The sequence below is a fragment of the Prunus persica genome, chromosome G1 (genome assembly GCF_000346465.2).
Source record: "Prunus persica cultivar Lovell chromosome G1, Prunus_persica_NCBIv2, whole genome shotgun sequence".
NCBI lineage: Eukaryota > Viridiplantae > Streptophyta > Magnoliopsida > Rosales > Rosaceae > Prunus > Prunus persica.
The window spans coordinates 39,058,765-39,078,784 of NC_034009.1; the positions used below are offsets into that span (position 1 = coordinate 39,058,765).

A 20,020-nucleotide genomic window follows, 5' to 3' on the forward strand; every position below is an offset into this window, starting at 1 on the left:
TTGTAAATATACCTATTTTGTGTACCTATAACATACCTATTTTTTTAAAATAAAGAATGTACCTATTTTTAATTTATAAAAAATGTGCAGAAATTTCAATTACATAATGTACCTATTTTCTGACAAAAAAATCTCTCTCCCCGTACCTATTTACAAAAATTTCAATTACAAAGTAACGGATATATTTTTTTCTTTTGGTTGTAAATAAAGTACCTATATTATATACATATTATATATTTTTTATGGGTACATGATTTATTGGATATTAATTTAGGAATTTTTGTTTGTTTATTATAGGGATTGGCAATGTGTAAAGAAAATGCCAACCAAAATAAATGGGGTGATTGATATGCTATTAATAGGGAGTGTTAATTATAATTAAGATAAATAATGATATAATTAAAAAAAATTATAAATAAAATATGAAGATAAATATATAATATAATATAATTAACAATACTAGGACAAATTTATCTCACATGACAACCTATTTTAAATAAAAGTAAGTGAGTATATAACTAGAATGTAGTAGTTGAGTCTATATCGAAGGGAGGTTTACAGTAGCAACCAATGGTATTACTTCTTGTTCTTCTGCACACCTTCCCACCTTTAGGATACTTTTTTGGAAGACCCAACCAATGGTATTGATTTTGTATAACATTTGTTGCCTAGTATCACCACTGCATGCGCCCGGTGGTTGCCCAAGTCAACTAGCTCTCTGTAAATTAAATACGAGGAATCATTATCTCCTCATACATATATGTGCCCGGTGATAAGACAACAATATTGTCGTTTATAATAACTGTGAATTGATAATTTGTGTAAAACAAGTTAGTATTAAAATAAAATAAAATGTAGCCTGCTTGCTTGTATTTAAAAAATGTAACACAAACCAGTTCGATTTATTTATTTATTAGCAGTAAAAAAGGATTTTATAAAATCAAGGGATGCAGTGATATCATCAACTACGAAGGATTCCAAAACAAAAGTGGTAACGTCGTCATACCAACTCACATGCACTACTACGATTTCAGTTCACATTTTAATTAAATTAGTGTCCAACATTAAGATGCTCATGAGATGTTTCCTCACACTTTGACTTTTGTTCTTCGGGTAGCGGCTCATAAACTATAGTCTAGGTCACGACAAAATTTCTTAGTTTTGTTTTTTTTGGTTGCTTTTTCTAATAGAAGATAATTGCAACATGAAATCTCGAGCACAACTTAACCCTAAGCAAGTTAAAAGCAAAATTCACCCCAAAAAGAAGTGATTAATCCAGGTCTTAGGAGTAACTTGATTATGACCTAAAGAAGCAAAATGATCAGCTACAAAATTAGCTTCTCTTAGAACATGGTGAAAATAAATGAGGCTAGATGATGAAAATTCATAACTACGGAAGGGAGATTTCAACTCGTGTAACAAGTGGAGAACACATCTAGTATAGCCAACATGATTAAGCACATATATATACACCAACGAGGAGCTTATAATCTCCTTCAACTGACATTTTGGAGTATCTAGCCCACAACACTTTGAAAAGACCAAGCATCAAAAAGAAAAAAGAAAAAAGAAAAAAAAAACTTTGAAAAGACCATCCTTTACACCTTGCCCTTCTACAATAGGGCAAAGTTAGGCCAGCCCACAAACAGGATAGCCCACAAACAGAATGCTCAATATTGTTGCTTTGTCTGATTGAAAAAACAAAAAAAAGTTTCCTTTGTGTAATGGGAGAGAACTGTTGAGATAATGAGGCCCACTAGAGATCCTAAGTGGCAATTTTGCAGATGTAACCGAAGAAAAATCTTCCATTGTGTTCTCTAGTGTGGTACATGGTGAGAAATATCTTCCCCACATCTGTCCCTCAAACTAGCCGTATACCTAATAGGCGTTTATGAGTAGGGAAAAGACTTGTATGAAGAAAATAAGCTTGGACGGGGTGGATTTAGAGGCCAGGCTACAACACCGCAATTTAGTTAGGCTCCTCGGTTTTTGCCTGGAAGGAAATGAAAGGCTTCTTGTCTCTGAGTTTGTCCCTAACCCAAGCCTCTCTCGATCAATTCAAAATGCATATCGGAAAAGTTCATTTGTGTGGCATCATGGCATGCTTCTGGAAAAACACACTGCAATAAACATTATACAAAACGGTTCTTTTTTGCTTGAATATCTAGATCCAATCAGAAGCGTTGATTTGAATTAATTGGGATAACTGCTACAAAATCATAGTAGGAATTGCTCAGGGACTCCTTTACCTTCATGAAGATTCTCTTCTCCTTTACAAAATCATGGTAGGGTTTTGTTTGTGTCGATCGATATTCAGCCGGTAAATCAGCCACTGGGACGTACGCCACTTGGCTGGCCCCTTGGGTCGAGAATTTCAGGCATAAACAGTGGTAGTTGCCTCAGTAACTCTACAATTTCCATCGCACAAGCTTGCCCTAACCAAAAGAGGGAGTTCTATGGTGAGACTATTGCATGCTACGCTACTCAAACTGCTCCATAGGTGGCTTCATGGAAGCCGGTCTCATTTTCTATACCACGAGCTCTGGCATCGTGTCGTCATCTAACGTCGGAAGGTTCAACCTGATAAACATGGCAGAAAAAGAGATTTAGGTTTTGAGTTTTAGTGAGAGAAAGTTGAAGAGAATATTCAGTCATTAAACCTGGATCAACTAAAAGTTTTATCCCAAAATCGTTTACTTTGTCTACATAACTAAAGATTGTGTTGAATTCAAAATATGTGCATATTATAATTTCTCATAGATCTACATCATCTTGAGCAATTATCAGGACAATTGACCATATCTCCTCCTCCAAAAAATGCATGAAGTTTCCTGGAATAATTACCGTATACTTGAAAATGATATTTGTTGTCCATGCTTTACATTTGGAGTTGTAAACCAGCCAGTCTTTTTTGATCAAACAGGTAAGAGACTTGGCAGTCTTTGATTATTGGCTGTCTTTCCTATTAAATTACCACGACAAATTAAAATATTATAATTTTTAGTACAAGCAATAGTCTAAACTAAAGAGAAGGAGGATTTCTCACACATACACAACTATGATGTCGTGGAAATTCGAACCTAAGACTTCTTGTCTGCAAGTTAAGGGTCATTTTTCACTGGGTTAATTCCGTTGGCAAATTCAAATATTATTTTAATTACACATTTCATACTTTCAGAATTTATCAATTGTTCACTTTCTTCAACAAACTATCAACACCTTCTGCATGTATGGAACCTCCAGTTTCATAAAGTCTAGTTTTCTTCCAACCAAAAAGAATCCCTGTTTTCTTTTGGATCAAGTTTACACGTGGACAACGTAAGCACTTTGGTGTGGTCAACAAGGGCAGTGAAACCTTAAAAATTATTCTTGCCGGCCTTGTCCTCATTAGGGGTGGGCATGGTTCGGTTTGATATGGTTTTCATTTTAAATTGGAATCGAAACTGGTACTATTTAACCGATCCGGTTTAGACAAAAAAAATTTCAAAAACCGGCCGGTTCCGGTTTTAAACTGGATTATTAATTTTTTCATTTTTTTTCAAAAAATAATTAAAAAAATTATAATAAATAACTTATTTTTTTGGCTTGAAAAATAACAAATAATCCAATTCATACATTTATAAATTTTTTGAAGTTGAACTTAGAAAAATAGTGATTATAAAATTTAAAATATGGCATTAGATTTTAAAAATTTATAAAAATAAAAAAATATATATGATCGGTTCGGTTCGGTCCGATCCGGTGCGTTGGGTTGTAAAATCGGAATCGAAACCGGTCGAAATCGGTTCCTGTCCGGTTTGTTGACCTTTTTGGTCAACTGATTTTTTTTTTTTCTGGTTTTTTTTCACCGATTCGGTTCGGTGTTTCAATTTTCTGGTCCCGATGCCGACCCCTAGTCCTCATTTCTTCTCACCTTTCACTATTTCATTGGTAATCTACTTGTTTAACATATTCAATTAGTCAAATTGATATACATCATGTATATAATTTTAATCATTTAGCTCTCATTCATTACTTTCTCTAATTATTCTACTAATTACCTCCATTAACCTAATCACTCAATTCGTGGTTGCTCAGCCACGTTACCTGTCCAACTTCAACAAAGGCAACTTACCACACAAACCTCAACAACCTTCTATCCACTTCCCTCCTCTCCAACCGTAACGGCCACGGCTTCTACAGCTCCTCCTCCGCCCAAAAAGACGTCGAAAGAGTCCATGCAATTGGGCTCACCCCGATTCTTGTGGTAGTTGCCTCTGGTGATGTGCCTGCCATCTCCAATCCTGAATATCTTAAGTGATTTGAAGCTTATCAACTCATCGTCAGCTATCTTAATTACCTCCACCTTACTGTTGGTTGTGCTTCTTCTCGCGGGATTTGGACTTGTGTTCAGACTCACTTTGCTCAAGCTTCGATTTGGTATAGAATTTAAAAGTTGTTTTCTTTTTTAATACAACCAATTTTTATTCTTGACGTACAATTCAAACATATTAGGCAGCGTGAACTCTACGACAAGAAAAGCTCACAAATCATCGAACATGTGTTTAAATCTCTCCTAAACCAAAATTTTTCATCAGGTCCTCTTCTCCTACCCAGTACTTACATTATGAACAAATAATACTATTGCATATATTGAAAATATAAAACCGAGACACTCAATACATGTGGTCAGAGGTTCGAAATCCAAACACCCCATGAATATGTGTGTAAACTCCCTTCCCCAATCACTTGCATTAAAAAAAGTCAACTGTAAGAATTAGAAATTGTTATAAAATGGGGACAAAAAAATGAAATTGTATATTCAGGATCTGAAAATGTGACTCATTGCTTAGTTAAAAATGAAGCTTGATTGCAGCAATGATTCTCAGAATATACCTTTATAAAAATGAATTTATGCATAAATTTTCCTTCAAATATGGTGGCCTTCTTTGACAAGGCAAAGAAAAGTATAAGGATGTGCAAAGTCGAATTTCATATAGCGCGTCAATTTTCTATTGTAAGAAATATTGTAAACAAGCATTGGTGGCGTGCGAAGCGAGACTGCTAAGAAAGATGCCTTAGATATATAGGAGAACTTTTGCCCATGTGTAAAAAAAAAAAAAAAAAAAAAAAATGAAGAGAGAGAGATATTTAGAAATCCTATAAGTGTAGGAAAATCACAAAGTGAATGCAATTCCACTCTCATATTCAATTGATTTCACAACACTTATAATTGAAGTAACCCCATTATTATGTTTCCCTAATTATATGTAATAAGAATCAACCAAATCCAAATTTTGACCCAACCATCTTTTGAACCTCTAATTCTGAAAACAAATGCTGTATAGGTGCCCAAGCTCATTGTGGCATGATCTTTTAAAATCGTCACCTGTTTTTTTTTTAATAATATAATATAAATAATAGTTTAAACTATAAGAAGAGGGAATTTCTCACACACTATCACAGTGTCATAAGGGTTCGAACTTGAAATTACTTACTTGCAAATCAACACCTTTTTGTTATGGTACACAGTCAGAACACTTTTACATAAAAGTTTTACAATACTGACATTACGTACGTTTACAAACTCAGATTGTCAAACACTCTACTTGCTTTACTTTACAATCATTAAAAGCAGTTTTATTGAAAGCAAAACAATAACAAACTAGCCCATATTTTGACGACTCCCTGCAATCCAAACCAGAATAGAAAACAGTCAGCAAACTATAAAGTGGTCACGGAAGACACAGTCTGCAAACTATAAGGTGGTCACGGAAAACACAGTCAACAAAGCGATCACACTCATGATCAGTAGTAGGGGTGCAAGTTGGATTGAAAAATCCAATTTCGATCGATTTTGTTCCGAAAATTTCTGATTTTGGTAAGTCCAATCAATTCTGACATCCGAAAGTTTCAAAATCCGAAAATTTTGATAAAAATTGAATTGGAACTGTAATGTATTTAGAGATTCCAAAAAATACCGAATTCCAAAATATATTGTGGTTTTAAGCTTAGACTACACAAAATTACTAATTTCATGTTGAACTAACTATAATTTGATGAACAAATAAACATAGACAAGGTATTTTATAAAGGATAACAACATCTAAGTACTAGCATATAATAGTTTTCCAAACTTACAGTATGAGTTTTCAATTTGAGTCAATTTTAATCCTTCAAATGGTTGGGCATATTTAGAATTTTGAACTAGTTTATTAAATTTTCCAGAAAAATTCTGAAAAATTCTATAAATTCCGAATTGGAATGGATATTGAAATTCCGAATTCTTTTGGAATGAAATTGGAATAGAATCTTCATTCCAAATTTTTTTGAATTAGAATTGGAATCCCTTGATTCCAATCCGATCCGTCCAAAAATCCACCCTAATCAGTAGTAATACAAAAAAAAAAAAACATGAATTTAATTATTCTAGCTTTTACTTTTTATTCTTTTTTGAAGAAAAAGAGAAAAAAAAAAAGGTAAGAGAAAGGGGTGGGCGTTTGAAAAATAAATGGGATAATCAAATTAGGATCCCAAAATTCTACATTTAAGTTTCGTGCATCTACCCGCATTTATTTTATTCCTCAACCATCACAATAATCCAATTGTTAAAAGTGAAGCCACATAGCTACCATAACTTTAATGTTATTTATGGTGTTAATGTTTTTCTATTGGTGGTTTCTCTGCTTTTTATTCCTATGATTTACAGGAGAACATGTACTATTAACTATGTCTCTAATGGCAGGCAAAAAAAAGGCAATTGATTAACCCATTTCACAGCCCTCATATTTGTAGTTTCCACCTGTGCCCATAACTTTTTTTTTTTTTTTTTTGGGTTGAAAATGCCCAGAAACCTTCAACAATGACAAAAAGGAGAAAAAGAGACAGAATGCTTAAACCCAACAAGCTAATGGGGAAGTTGGGATTAAATCAAAATTGGTTGAACCCAACCCCCAACTTCCAGTAAACAAAGCCAACGACACCAAATTTTATCCAGACATATGATGCTCGGCTCACAAATCCATTGAATTAAACTTCTCAGACGATTAAAAAAGAAAGAAGGCAGTTGTGTGGTGATGGATTGGGAGCCAAAATACTGGTAAAAGTCGTAGAGTAATGGAGTAGTCATTAGTTTTCACAAAAAAAGATCAACTAAAATTAATTAAGGTAGCTTATGTGGCTTAAATTTTAATCATTAGTTTATTGTAATGGTTGAGATTAAACTAAATACAAAGTAAATGCACGAAATCTAAATGCAGAGGTTCAGGATCCATCAAATTGAGCCATTACCCTTTAATTTTTGAATACTAAATCCTCCAGATTCGTATGAGACAAATGAGTTGAATAAGTATATGCATTAAATTAATGAGGCATTGATCATACAATTTGGTGGGTATTTTGTAGGATGTGGATCCTTTGTTTGTTTGTTTGTTTTTCATACTTGAATCTGCTTGATTTTTATTTTGAGCATGTCACGTCATTTAAAAATAATCCAAACACCAAAAACATGAAACCACATATTTTTCGTCAGCAGCCTTCTTCCCCATTTTAGCATTCTGTCAAAACCAAAAACCAAACCAAGAGAAGCCTCTTCTCCTTTCAATCACGCTTTTCCCTTTCCTTTCCTTTTCTCCAAAAAGCCAACAGCTTTCATCTCCCGGCCATCTGTTTCTCTCTATTTATCTAGTTCTACAATCCGGACAGAATTCTTTTATTTATTTTTTCTTGATATACCCCTAAATTTAACAAATGAAACAAAAATATTCAATCCTAAATCTGAGTAACAGATTTAGAGTACCTTAATTTTAAAGTACTCGATCTTATTAAAACTGAGCAAGGGATCCATTTTTATCATTAGTCAATAAATTGTGTGGCTTCAGATTTTTCAAAAACGAAAAAACAACTTTGATTGCCTTTGCTATAGCTGATATAAGTCCTGATCTGATTTGGGTGGCTACTTCCAGATGACAAAGGTGAACAAATTATACGTTTTGAGACGAAGAGTGATTGAAAGGAGCTGCTTGTTTGGTTTCTCTTTTTTTGGGTCCAGCCGCTGGAAGCTTGGTTTGGTTGTGAGAGAATGATAAAATGGAGAAGAGGAGCTGCAAAGGGAAAAATATGTATTTATGTTTTGGATGATTTTTAAATGACGGGCCATGCTCAGAAGAAAAGTCAGATCCAAGCAAGAAAAAACCGAGTAGAGAATCCGCCTCCTATTTTGTAAGGCTACGTCCAACCTTGAAGAAGAGGTGGACACAGATCCTTGCATGGGATATTGGCTTGAACAAGTGTAGTGCATCATAAGATTCATATATTATAGAGAGATGATACCGAGCAATCTTTGCCGAGAAAGAGAGAGAGATCATTTACCTGATGATGAGGATTCTAGGGATTGTTTCTGCTCCGCCGCCACCAGTTTTTCCCCGTCTAGCTTAAAGATGATTCGTTCGTGGTTAGCGAAAAACTGTGCTGGAAGGAACATCGTTGTCTTGGTACCTTTAGCAGTTGTTGCGCTGACATGAACGGTTCTGGGAACACCATCATAAGAACTACGATCTAGGAATGTCTTGGCTTTTATCACCTTGCAATCCTTAGGTTGCATCGTAGCAAATAGCGTGCCCCCTGATTCATCACCTCTCTCGACCTCTCTTATCTCAAGAACCACCCCTGTAGAGTTTTCAATCTCGGTCTTCCGGGAAAACAAACTCGCCATTGATTAATTATTCCATCCCAACGACTCTGTAAACCGGTGTCTACTGTCTACTTTATAGAGAATGATATGTTTAAAAATGACAAAAGATCACCCATATTTTTTAAACATGGATAAAAAATAGCCCGAAACATAGATAATTTATTAAACATCATTTTCCTTCTATTTCCTTTTTCTTTTTCTTTTTCTTTAAAAAAAAGTTGAATTTTGTAAAAATGGTTGTAGGCCGGTAAAACTTAAGGCTTGAGGAATTTTACTGGTGTCAAATGTTTTAGATCTTGTAGCATTTCTGTCAATTTTTTTTTTTAATTTTATTAATTTTTTATGCAGATATTTCTATATTCAAGTTGTCCTCATACAAGATCTCTTCTTGGGGAGCATTTGCTCCAAACCACCACACTACGTGGGTTTTAGCTTAGTGAAAAAATGGTCTTAACTTGCAGATTAATGATCTTAAATTCGAACCATCATGACACTTTGGTATTGTGTGTGTGAGGACACCTATGACACCTAGACTATCGGCTGTATTAAAAAAAGTAATTAAAAAAAATTTTGACAAAAAAAAAAGTAATTAAAATTGATCATTAAGATTGTTTTTTTCTTCTTCTTAATATTCAGACTTCTTTATAATTGTGTTCCAGCTGCTGATTAGTCATTGGTCCAGTTGTCATATTGTTATTAGGCCACGCGTAATATATTCTTTTGCTGGATTAGTTACTGATTTCGTTAGCATCAGTTGGTTTGTTTGTTAATTGGTGCCAAGTGTTGCGTGTGAATCAGAATTAATACTGATAGGTTGTGCAGCGCAGGGAAGCTTGTAATTGATTTGTAGAAATAGTATCAAGAACAGTTCCTGTTCTTCTTTCATAGAAATCATCAGGTACAGCTCTTTGGTTAATTTTGCCCTTTGCTACGCGCGAATCTCAAAGAACTGCACCTGATGATTTCTATGAAAGAAGACTTTGTTCTCATATGCGTGAATAACAGCTGTTTAAAATTAAAAAATAACAAGTTGTTATGCGATTAAACAAGACTTGTTCTTATATGCGTGGACTAGTTGAAATTATTTCTTCTGCAGTGAACGTTCGTTCCGTAAGGCAAATGAACGACCACCAGCTCGACGGCATCCCGATTGAAGAAACTATATGGCACAAACCAACAGCTGGCTTGTTTAAAATAAATTTTGGTGGCTCCTTCCTAGAAGAGATCTCCCCTCGAACCGGCTGAGGTTCTAAAAACAATTAATTAAAATAAAAGATAGTTGTCATACTTCTAGGTATTTTTTTTAGTAGAAAGGATACTTTAAACTATAAGGAGAGAAGGGTTCGAACCTAAAATCACTAGTCTATAAATTAAGATTTTTTTACACTTAGCTACATTCCGATAATATAAATTTAGATATTTAATGTATATATGTATATTCTTAACATGAAGTCACTTGTGGTTTATGGGCACATTGCCTTCCGCTTTACCTTCACTACTACGATTTACTGTTTGCGCGACGAACATATTTTCGTCGCGCAAAAATCACTATTGCGACGAAAAAAAAATACCGTAGCGCAAAGAGCAGAACTCTAGCGTGACGAAATATCTTCGTCGTGCAAAAATCACTATTGCGACGAAAAAAAAATACCGTAGCGCAAAGAGCAGAACTCTAGCGCGACGAAATATCGTCGTCGCGCAAACAATCTATGCGCGACCAAAACTAATTTCGTCGAGCAAAGGTCGGGGAAAAAAACCCAGTTTTTATTTTTTGCGCCAGAATCTTGCGCGACGATAAAAATCGTCGCGCATGACAATATTGCGCGACAATAAAAATATTTCGTCGCGTAAAGATGGACAGAAAATTGTCTAATTTTTGTTGCTGTAAAAACCTTTGCGCGACGAACTTTTTCGTCACAAAAGACGCCTTAGCGCGACGGAAATAAGTACCGTCGCGTAAGAAAACGAGGGTTACTTAATTTTGGCGGCAAAATGCAGAGTGGAAAAAACTGTTTTTGCGCGACGGAATTACCTTCGTCGCGTAAAGTGTAATGTCGTTGCTTTCTTGCGCGACGAAATAAATGTTATTTGCGCGACGTAATATAAATCTTGCGCGACGAATAATGTTATTTGCGCGACGGATGTTTGTGCGACGGATAATTTTATTCGTCGCGCAAAAAACCTGATGTCGGCAGGTAATTGCGCGACGGAAATGTTTTTTTGTGCGACGGAAAAGTGGGTTTTCGTGACGGCATTTTGCGCGACGGATTGGGTTGTTCGTCGCGCAAAGTCCTTCTTCTTCATTTTAGTATCTGCCATTGCAGAGGCAGAATGCAGTTTCTGCATTCTGCCTCTCTCTCACTCTCCCACTGCATTCTGCCTCTCTCTCACTCTCCCTGCCATTGCTCTGCTGTGAATTCAGTACGTTCATTGGGTATGTATTTTTTGTCGTTAGTTTAAATGTATTAATGTAAATTCTTAGTAACGCTATTAATTTTGTTATCGTTAGGGATATTTGTGATTGGTGATTGGTGGAGAACGATTTAGAAGGTATGTTATTGTAAAAGTTTGTTTGTTATGTTTGTAATTTTTTTGTGAAGTTATATGTGTATAATGTTGTGAAATTGTGCGTGACATAGTACAATGTGTTGTGATGTACGAAGTTAATTGAAATTAACTTCGTACTTTTATTTTTATATTTAGTAACACGTAGTTTCCCGTTCGAGATTAGTTGGATTTCGTGCATGGATGCGTAATGCATGACTGCGGTCCAATTAATTCTTGAATTGTCCCATTATTTGGACAGTTTGGTAATGCATAGTGTTGTCACATAATCTTCGGCTACAGGATTAGGTTTCGATTGTGGAGATTTCGGTGTCATCTCGGTACGTTCTTCGGGTGGTACGTAGGTATTTATACCTATGCCCACTTCAAGAACTGTGTCGAGATGCTGCTGAAATTAATCCACGTCGAAATCTAATCTCATGTAGCCGTAGGTTACGTGACAGGACTATGCATTCCCAAATGGGATAGGGCCCTTACCGGAGGCATAAGGTGACATTATAACTTCGTATGAAGTTGTTGTGATTGTTGTGTCGTGATTGTGGCTTCAGGAATTATGAGCAGAAGGTGGATACAGAACCCGAATAGATGCGCAGACGAATACTTGGATGGAATCGAGGATTTTATTGAGTTTGCACGTAGACACAACCCGGGTGCAACTAGAATCCGTTGTCCTTGTAGGAGGTGTAACAACACGTTGTGGGAGACAATTGAAAATGTTGGATTTCATTTAGTAAGGAATGGAATGATTGAAACATATAGCATTTGGAACCTTCACGGCGAACAAGTAGACCATGCTTCTTCTTCAAATGCCCCGAGAGTGGATAATGTTGAACCTATTGTGGATCCTAATGATCAAGTCATGGGTATTATACAGGATGCTTTTCCATTCGCATCGACCAACATCAATCAGGAAGGGGAAGATGACGTGCCTACACCAATAGACAGTGCGGAGTTTGAACAGTATGAAAAACTGTTAAAAAATGCCAACCAAGAGTTATACCCGGGGTGCGAGAGCTTTTCCGTTCTCACTGCCATTGTGGAGCTAATGCACGGAAAAATAAAGTATCGTATGTCGAACTTGTGTTTCGATTACTTTTTGGGGGTTTTCAAGAGAATGCTTCCGACGGACAATTGTTTGCCGAAAGACCATAAACATGCGCAGAAGGTGTTGCATGGTCTTGGATTGGGTTATGAAAAAATCCACGCTTGCAAAAACAATTGCATGTTATTCTACAAAGAGCATGAAACGTTGGATACATGCCCTATATGCAATGAGTCGAGGTTCAAAATGACATCCCAGAATAGAACGACTAAGATACCACAAAAAGTCATGCGTTATCTGCCCCTTAAACCTAGGTTGCAGCGATTGTATATGTCAACGCATACTGCCACAGACATGAGATGACATAAGGAAAAACGGGTAGACGATGATGTGATGCGGCATCCTGCAGATGGGGAGGCATGGAAAGAGTTCGATCGAACGTTCCCCGAGTTTGCTGCTGATCCCCGAAATGTTAGATTGGGACTTGCCACTGACGGATTCAATCCGTATGGGGTTCTAAACCAACACCACAGCACTTGGCCGATTTTCGCATTCCCATATAATTTGCCGCCTTGGAAATGCATGAAAAAAGAATACATGATGATGACTGTTTTGATAACTGAGGATCCTGGTAGGTCAATTGATGTGTACTTAAGGCCTCTGGTTGATGAGCTGAAGGATTTATGGACAAACGGTGTTCGCACATACGATAAATCAACTGGGAGGATGTTCACTTTGCGGGCAGCAGTTATGTGGACTGTGAATGATTTCCCAGCATATGCAATGGTTTCTGGGTGGAGCACAAAGGGTTATATGGCATGTCCTGTATGCAAGGAAGATGTAACTTCTGGTTGGCACGCAGGAAAAGTTTGTTACCTTGGTCATCGGAGATGGTTGCCATGGGACCACGAATGGCGGGAAAAAGATAAAGAGTTCGACGGGAACACAGAGCGTCGCCTCAGACCTAGAGAATGGTCCGGTGATGAGATCTTGGAACAGTTGAACCGTTTGGATTTTGCTCCGTTCGGAAAAACAGTTAGTCGGACCAGACCTTCTACACATTTGAACTGGACGCACAAGCCTATGTTTTTTGAGCTCCCATATTGGTCGAAACTGAAATTGAGGCACAATCTAGATGTGATGCATGTTGAGAAAAATGTATTCGACACATTGGTGGGCACGATTCTAGATATCGAGGGGAAGACGAAGGACACGATCAAAGCTCGTCTTGATTTGGAAAGAATGGGCATACGAAGGGGTTTATGGATGAAGAAATACAGTGATAAAGCTAGAAGGGATCTTGCATTCTTTTCTATGAAACCGAATGACAAAAAAGAGTTTCTAAAGTTTGTATCGTCTGTCAAATTTCCCGATGGGTATGCTTCTAATATCGCACGTTGCGTGAATGTCGATGGGGGTAAATTTACTGGACTTAAGAGCCATGACTGCTATGTGTTTATGCAACGCCTACTTCCTGTGGGTATTCGCCACCGTAGCCTCCTTGCCGTCGCCCTCGCAACCGTAGCCTCCCTGCCTTCACCACCGTAGCCACTGCCGCTTCTCTTTTCTCTGGGCCACTCCCGCGTCTGTTTTCTCTGCGCCACTGTAAGCCTCTATCGACTCTGTGTCCATTGAAGTATGTGTTAATTCAGTTTTTATTTTTGTATTTGTGTTATGATGATTTCTGTCAGTTTTGATTTTGATTTTGATTTTGTATTTGTGTTATGATTTCTGTATGTTTGTTATGATTGATTGGTTGGATGGATATGTTACTGGTTAGCTGATGGTTGGTTAGGATTTTGTGAATTTTCGGTATAGGAAATAGGAATTAAAACCATAGGTTTTGGCCGGTTTGAATTTGGTTGCCGTTTGAGTCTTGATCGGATTTCGCCTATTGTGCGATTTCCAGGTTTGATATGTTCGGACCGTTGGATCGAACTGAAACTCATGTAGTTGTACGTTTGTGTTTCTAGGGTCGTTTAGGATTCGACCGATCGTTGATCGGAGTCCCGGATACTCCGAAATTCCAAACCCTAGGTCATGCTATGCTTTTAATTAATTAGTTTAAATTTTGAATGAAATTAAATGTGTAGATGTCAGACTTGATTAGACGTGGTAGGACGATGACGACTGCACCGAGTTCGGATCCCCCGGCTCAGTCGGCATCTGCTGCCACTGCTCCAGCTTTGATGGACCACGTGGTGGTTGGTCCCGGGGCGTCCCAGTCGCCCCAGGCGCCTGCGTCATCTGCGTCATCCGTGGCGCAGCCAGCTAGTGCTAGGCGGCGGCACCGGCCCACCGACTCCATCGACACGACATCGACCGACGGTACTGGTGCTTCGGGATCACAGCCAGGTATAACTACACTTTTGTATTGTTAATTTTATATTGAAATTTAACAATGTTTTTTTATTTAACATTAATACCTTTTTTCTTTGCAGCGAAGAAGAACACCCGAGGACCGTGTCGTCAGCTGAAGACGGCGAAGGTCACTCGGGTGACCAACAGTCGTATCAGCATCGGGTACGACGAGCGCCATCGGGCTACACCGACGGCGGAGTTGCATAGCTCCTTGGCCCACGACATTGGCCACGTCGTGCGAACCCATTGCCCGATGCAATGGAAGTCTTGGAGGGTCATGCCTGACGAGATGAAGGCGGAGGTTCGCGGCCAGTTGTCGGTATGTACCTTACATTTTCAATATTTTTCTTTAAAATTGTGTATATTTATATTACTTAACGTATCTAATTAATTGATTGCAGACGAACTATAACTTGGAGGATCTCGACGAAGAGTCGTTGACGTACGTCAACAGACTCTTCGCTGAGAGGTACAAGCAGTGGAAGAGCGACTTGCACCACCATTTTCAGGCCTATGATGATCCGCAAGTCGCTCTTCATGAGGGTTGCCCGAAGGAGCTTGAGGGGCGGGAGGATAGTTGGGAGTGGCTCTGCGCTCATTTTCAAGCGCCCGAATTTGCGGTATTTTTTTTTAATTATATTTGTTTAATTATTACTTATTACTTATTAATGTTTATTTTATTTTTTTATTTCATTATTATTTAATTTTTTATATTTTAACTAATATGTTTCATTTTTTGTATAACAGGATAAAGCCCAAGTGAATAAGGGTAATAGGAAGAAGAAGACCCTTCTCCACCATTCCGGCTCCAGACCCTTTTCGTATAGGATGGATGCACGGCGTCGGGTAATAATTACAAAATTTATATTTCATTTTTAATGTCATTTTTATTAATTTATTTTTTTCATACTAATATTTTTCTTCTCTTGTTCAATTTAGGAGGGGTCCAAGTTCCCAGAGATCGACGTCTTTGGTGACGTTTATGTTCGACCCGGGAATGAGTTGGCCGAGTCCCTTCATGTAAGTATTATTTAATTTTAATTCTTATGTTACGCATTCAATTTATATGCATGTTTTAATTTATATTTTATGTTATGTTCAACAGACGACGATGGTGGAGAGGAGCCAGTTGGTTCTTCAGGAGTCCGCCTCCCAGCTTCCTCCCGAGACCCCGATCGAGTCTGTGGCTCCTCCACAGGATGCTGGATTTCAGATCTTGACGGAGACGTTGGATCAGACTCTCGGGAGGAGGCCGGGGACATATTGTCGAGGGATGGGGAATGCCCGGAGGAGGGAGCCTAGACCTCGTTCATCGGCGCAGTCAAACAATCAGGTCACTGCTTTGACAGCACAGGTGGCCACTCTTCAGAGCCAGATGTCGGTCATTCTGCAGTCCCTCGCACAGTCCGGCATTCCAGTCCCGCATTTTGATGCGCCGACCTCCGAGCCCGTCCATCCCGCCCAGCCCCATCAGACCACTGCCCCGGTGAATGCCCAGACCTCCGAGCCGCATACTGGCGACGACATGGTTGATTTTGATTCATTATTTGATTAGTGTATTTATTTTCATCATAAACATTTATATGTTTGTAATACATTTATCTTATTTTATAAAAAAATTTTATTCTAATTTATTTTTATTGCAATTTCATTGTTTAATCAATAAAAAAAAAACCAATTTTATTTAAAATAAAAAATAAAAAAAATAAAAAAATGTAATATTATTTTTGCGCGACGGCAAATATTTCGTCGCGCAAACCCACACAAAAAATAAAAATTCAACTTTTTAATTACTTTTAATTCTTGCGCGACGAATACATGCGTCTCGCAAACAAGTTTTGCGCGACGAATGTGTTCGTCGCGCATATCGTCGGCGCGACGACAGAAATTTCGTCGGGCAAATATATGAGCGACGAAAATTTTCTCATCGCGCGAATGGTTCTGCGGCGAACATCTACGTCTCCCAAACAAGTTTTGCGCGACGAATGGTTTTTCGTCGCGCTAGTCTTGTCGTCGCGCAAATATACGTACGCCGAATACTTGTTCGTCGCGCAAATTTTATGCGACGAACAGTTGTTTCGTCTCCATACCGTTGGTGCAACGATGGTTTACTCGTCGCACATGTTTGCGCGACGAATGGTTTTACCTCGTCGCGCAAAGGCTTTCTTCACGATCTTCGCGCGACGGAATATGCGCGACGAATTTTTTGTCGCGCTGAAGTTAGTGCGACTAAATGGGACTTTGCGCGACGTTTTGTTATTCGTCGCGCAAAGGGTAAAATGTAGTAGTGCTTTGCCTTTGGTTTTGCATGTGCCCCTTATTATTTTTAGAAATTTAGTTATATACCCAATCTTCGACATAGTCTTATAAAGAAATCCTATACTATTTAAAAACTATAAACACACCCAAAACAAACCCAAAAATTGACAGCTGCCAATTTTTTTAAATGTAATAGCTATTTTTTAGTTTATTTGTGTGTGTTAAATACCTATATTGCCCTTGTATTATGGATTTGAGAGAGAAAAATCAGATTTGCCCAGATCTGCCAAAAAACTAAATCTGCAAAAAAATCAAATCAGATTTATTTTCTCCTTTCTTGTTAGTGCTTTCTCTGGTGTTGGAGCAAGAGGAGCTTCCATTGAAGCTCAGTCTCAGGTCCAACTATATTCTTCATCTTTAATCTACAATTTTCAATATTTCACCTTCGATTTCTTGTTCTAAAATCGTGCTTCTATTGATTTTTTTTCTTTTCGGATTGTTCAAGACCTCGAACGAACCTTGATCAAATGCTCTTAGCTCTACTCCTCTTTGCCACGTCATCGTCGTCGTTGTTTGGTTTGGACTTGAGATTTTTTATCTTTTGCTTCAATAATGTGTTTCTCTTCGGATTTTAGTTGATTTTCAAAATGTATTTTAAGATTGATAATCGATTTATCTTTTATTACTATTTCAGTTATGAATCTTATTTTTGTTTAACAATGTACTTCTACGACAGAGTATTAACAATGTACTTCTATTACAGAGTATTAACAACTTACTTCTATGACATAATAGTATTAACAATTTGGGCTCAACTTGTTTTGAGTTGGTCTGGTTTGTTCTTTCTTCATCTTTTCTTTATTTGACATGTATTAGAAATAGCAACATGACAAGCATTAATCAACATGATAGTAAACTAGCAATGTTATTACTCTACATTGGAACATTATAGGGGTAGATATGCATTAGAAATAGGATATCATATGAAACTAGCAGTGTTATTACTCTAGATTGGAACATTGCAGGGGTAGACATGCATTAGAAATAGGATGTCATAGGAAACTAGCAGTGTTATTACCCTAAACTTGAACATTACATGGGGTAGACATGCATTAGAAATAGGATTTCATAGGAAACTAGCAGTGTTATTGCCCTAGACTGGAACATTACAACAATTAATCAACATGACAGTAAACTAGCACAATTATTACCCTAGACTGGAACATTACAGCCATTAATCAACATGACAGTAAACTAACAATGTTATTACCCTAGACTGGAACATTACCAAGGTATACATGCATTAGAAATATGATGTCATAGGAAACTAGAAGTGTTATTATCCTAGACTGGAACATTACAAGGGTAGACATGCATTAAACATAGGATGTCATAGGAAAATAGCAGTGTTATTACCCTAGACTGGAACATTACGGCCATTAATCAACATGACAATAAAGGTGTGGAATATTACAATCATTAATCAACATGACACATTAATGAAGCTATGGTTTTCAAGACGTTTTGTTTGTAATGAATTGTTTGGGTTTTTAAAAAAAAATAAAAAATGGGCTAGGTTTGTTTTGGGTGCTATTTAAATTTTTTGTTTTGGACTTCCTTTTTAAGTTGATCAATGGCTATCATGTAATTTATAGAAATTTAAACACCAATTTCTTATGTAGTAAATGAGTTTTGGGTGTGTTTCTAAAGTGCATTCTATGTGGGGTTTTTTTAATAAAAAATTTTAGCCCATATTTTGGGTATATTAGTGAAGCTCCCTATTATTTTTTTGGTCAAATACACAAGCAGTGGCCTCATCGCGTTTAACACCAGCCTCAAGCTTTCATTAGTACTTTAATGTTTCTCAACTATTAACACCAACGCTTCCACTATTCCATTTTAAACTTCACTGGAGATGGGTGGCAGCCATGGCTGGTAGTGTGGAGATTAGTGACGGTCATGGCAGGTTTTGGGGATTAGGGGTATTGGGCAGTGGCAAGTGGAGGCCTTTCACAAAATATAAACAATAAAAAATTCGAACTCAAGACATAACAAAACATGAAAAATCATAGTGTTTATTCATTACAATAAAAATTGTCCTCAACGAGTTTTCATGTTTTGAAATCGTTGCGTAACAACCAATTCATCTATACTGTTAAAAATGTCTTTCTCAATATATGCAACCAACCAATTTTTCATAATATTCATAGTGAAAAATATTCTCTCTACACTTGTAGTTGCAACATGTAGAATTAGTGCTAGTGTCATAAGCAATTGTACTAAATGGTGTATCTAATCTTTTTTTTTTGTCTCAACCATCTTTTGTGCAAGATCAGTAATCCGTTTCAATTATATAAATACATTGTTAGAGCTTACGTCCCAAATGTAGTTCTCAAATTGTTAAACCCATTAAAATCACTAGAAAGAAAAAAATAAAAATTTCACAAACTAAAAAACACCATAATAGGTAGAAAGAAAACAATAACCAAAAAAAAAAAGAAAAAAAAAAGAGAAAGATTTAAAAAAAAATGAATTAACTAATTAAAATTTGATAACATAATATTGAGTTTGAGAGAAAAGTCACTAACACTGAAAAGTCTGCTCCCTATATGCGCCAATAAAATAGAAAAAGGGATTAAAATCTCTTTGGTTTTAGCTAGCGATTTGTATAAAACAGTAATATAATAATAATAGTTTTATACAGCATACTACATTCATTTTTTATAACTGAGTGGGGGCTTGGGACTGCACTGGTCTCAATGTGCCTCTGCCACTAGTGTTGGGTTCGGAAGGGGAGGGGTGACTGCACTGGTCTGAACGCCTATCACTAACCGGAGACATGGACACAAATTAGTAATATCTTCGAAATATAAGTCTAGAACGGAAAAATAAAATAAAAATTCTAATGGTCAAAATCTTCTAAGATGCAGGAAAAGCAAAAGGCAGATTAATTTGAACGGAAATGGCCCGTCAGGCAATTTCTAATAAATTCACAAATGCGTAGACAGAAAAGTTATTAAAATCATAAGTATCTAACTGCAAGCTTTATTATTTTTATCCTCAACAGTCCAAGAAATGCTGAATCCTGACAAAGCCTAATGCATTTATCATTCAGCTTGAAT

The 20,020-nt window shown here is 37.0% G+C and overlaps 1 protein-coding gene across 1 annotated transcript; it reads right to left on the minus strand.

Annotated features, from left to right (window-relative positions):
- LOC109948316 lies at nt 5,446–8,726 on the minus strand. The gene is made up of 2 exons (XM_020560969.1): nt 8,350–8,726; nt 5,446–5,667 (listed from the first exon to the last, which is right to left on the minus strand). The coding sequence occupies exons 1-2, from the start codon at nt 8,690–8,692 to the stop codon at nt 5,645–5,647; spliced, it is 366 nt and encodes a 121-aa protein (XP_020416558.1). The 5' UTR covers nt 8,693–8,726; the 3' UTR covers nt 5,446–5,644.

Coding starts and splice junctions, on each gene's coding strand:
- LOC109948316 (XM_020560969.1), bottom strand. CDS start 8,692: ATGGCGAGTTTGTTTTCCCGGAAGACCGAGATTGAAAACTCTACAGGG. Junction 5,668..8,349: donor CCTAGAATCCTCATCATCAG/GTAAATGATCTC, acceptor TTTGGATTGCAG/GGAGTCGTCAAAATATGGGC.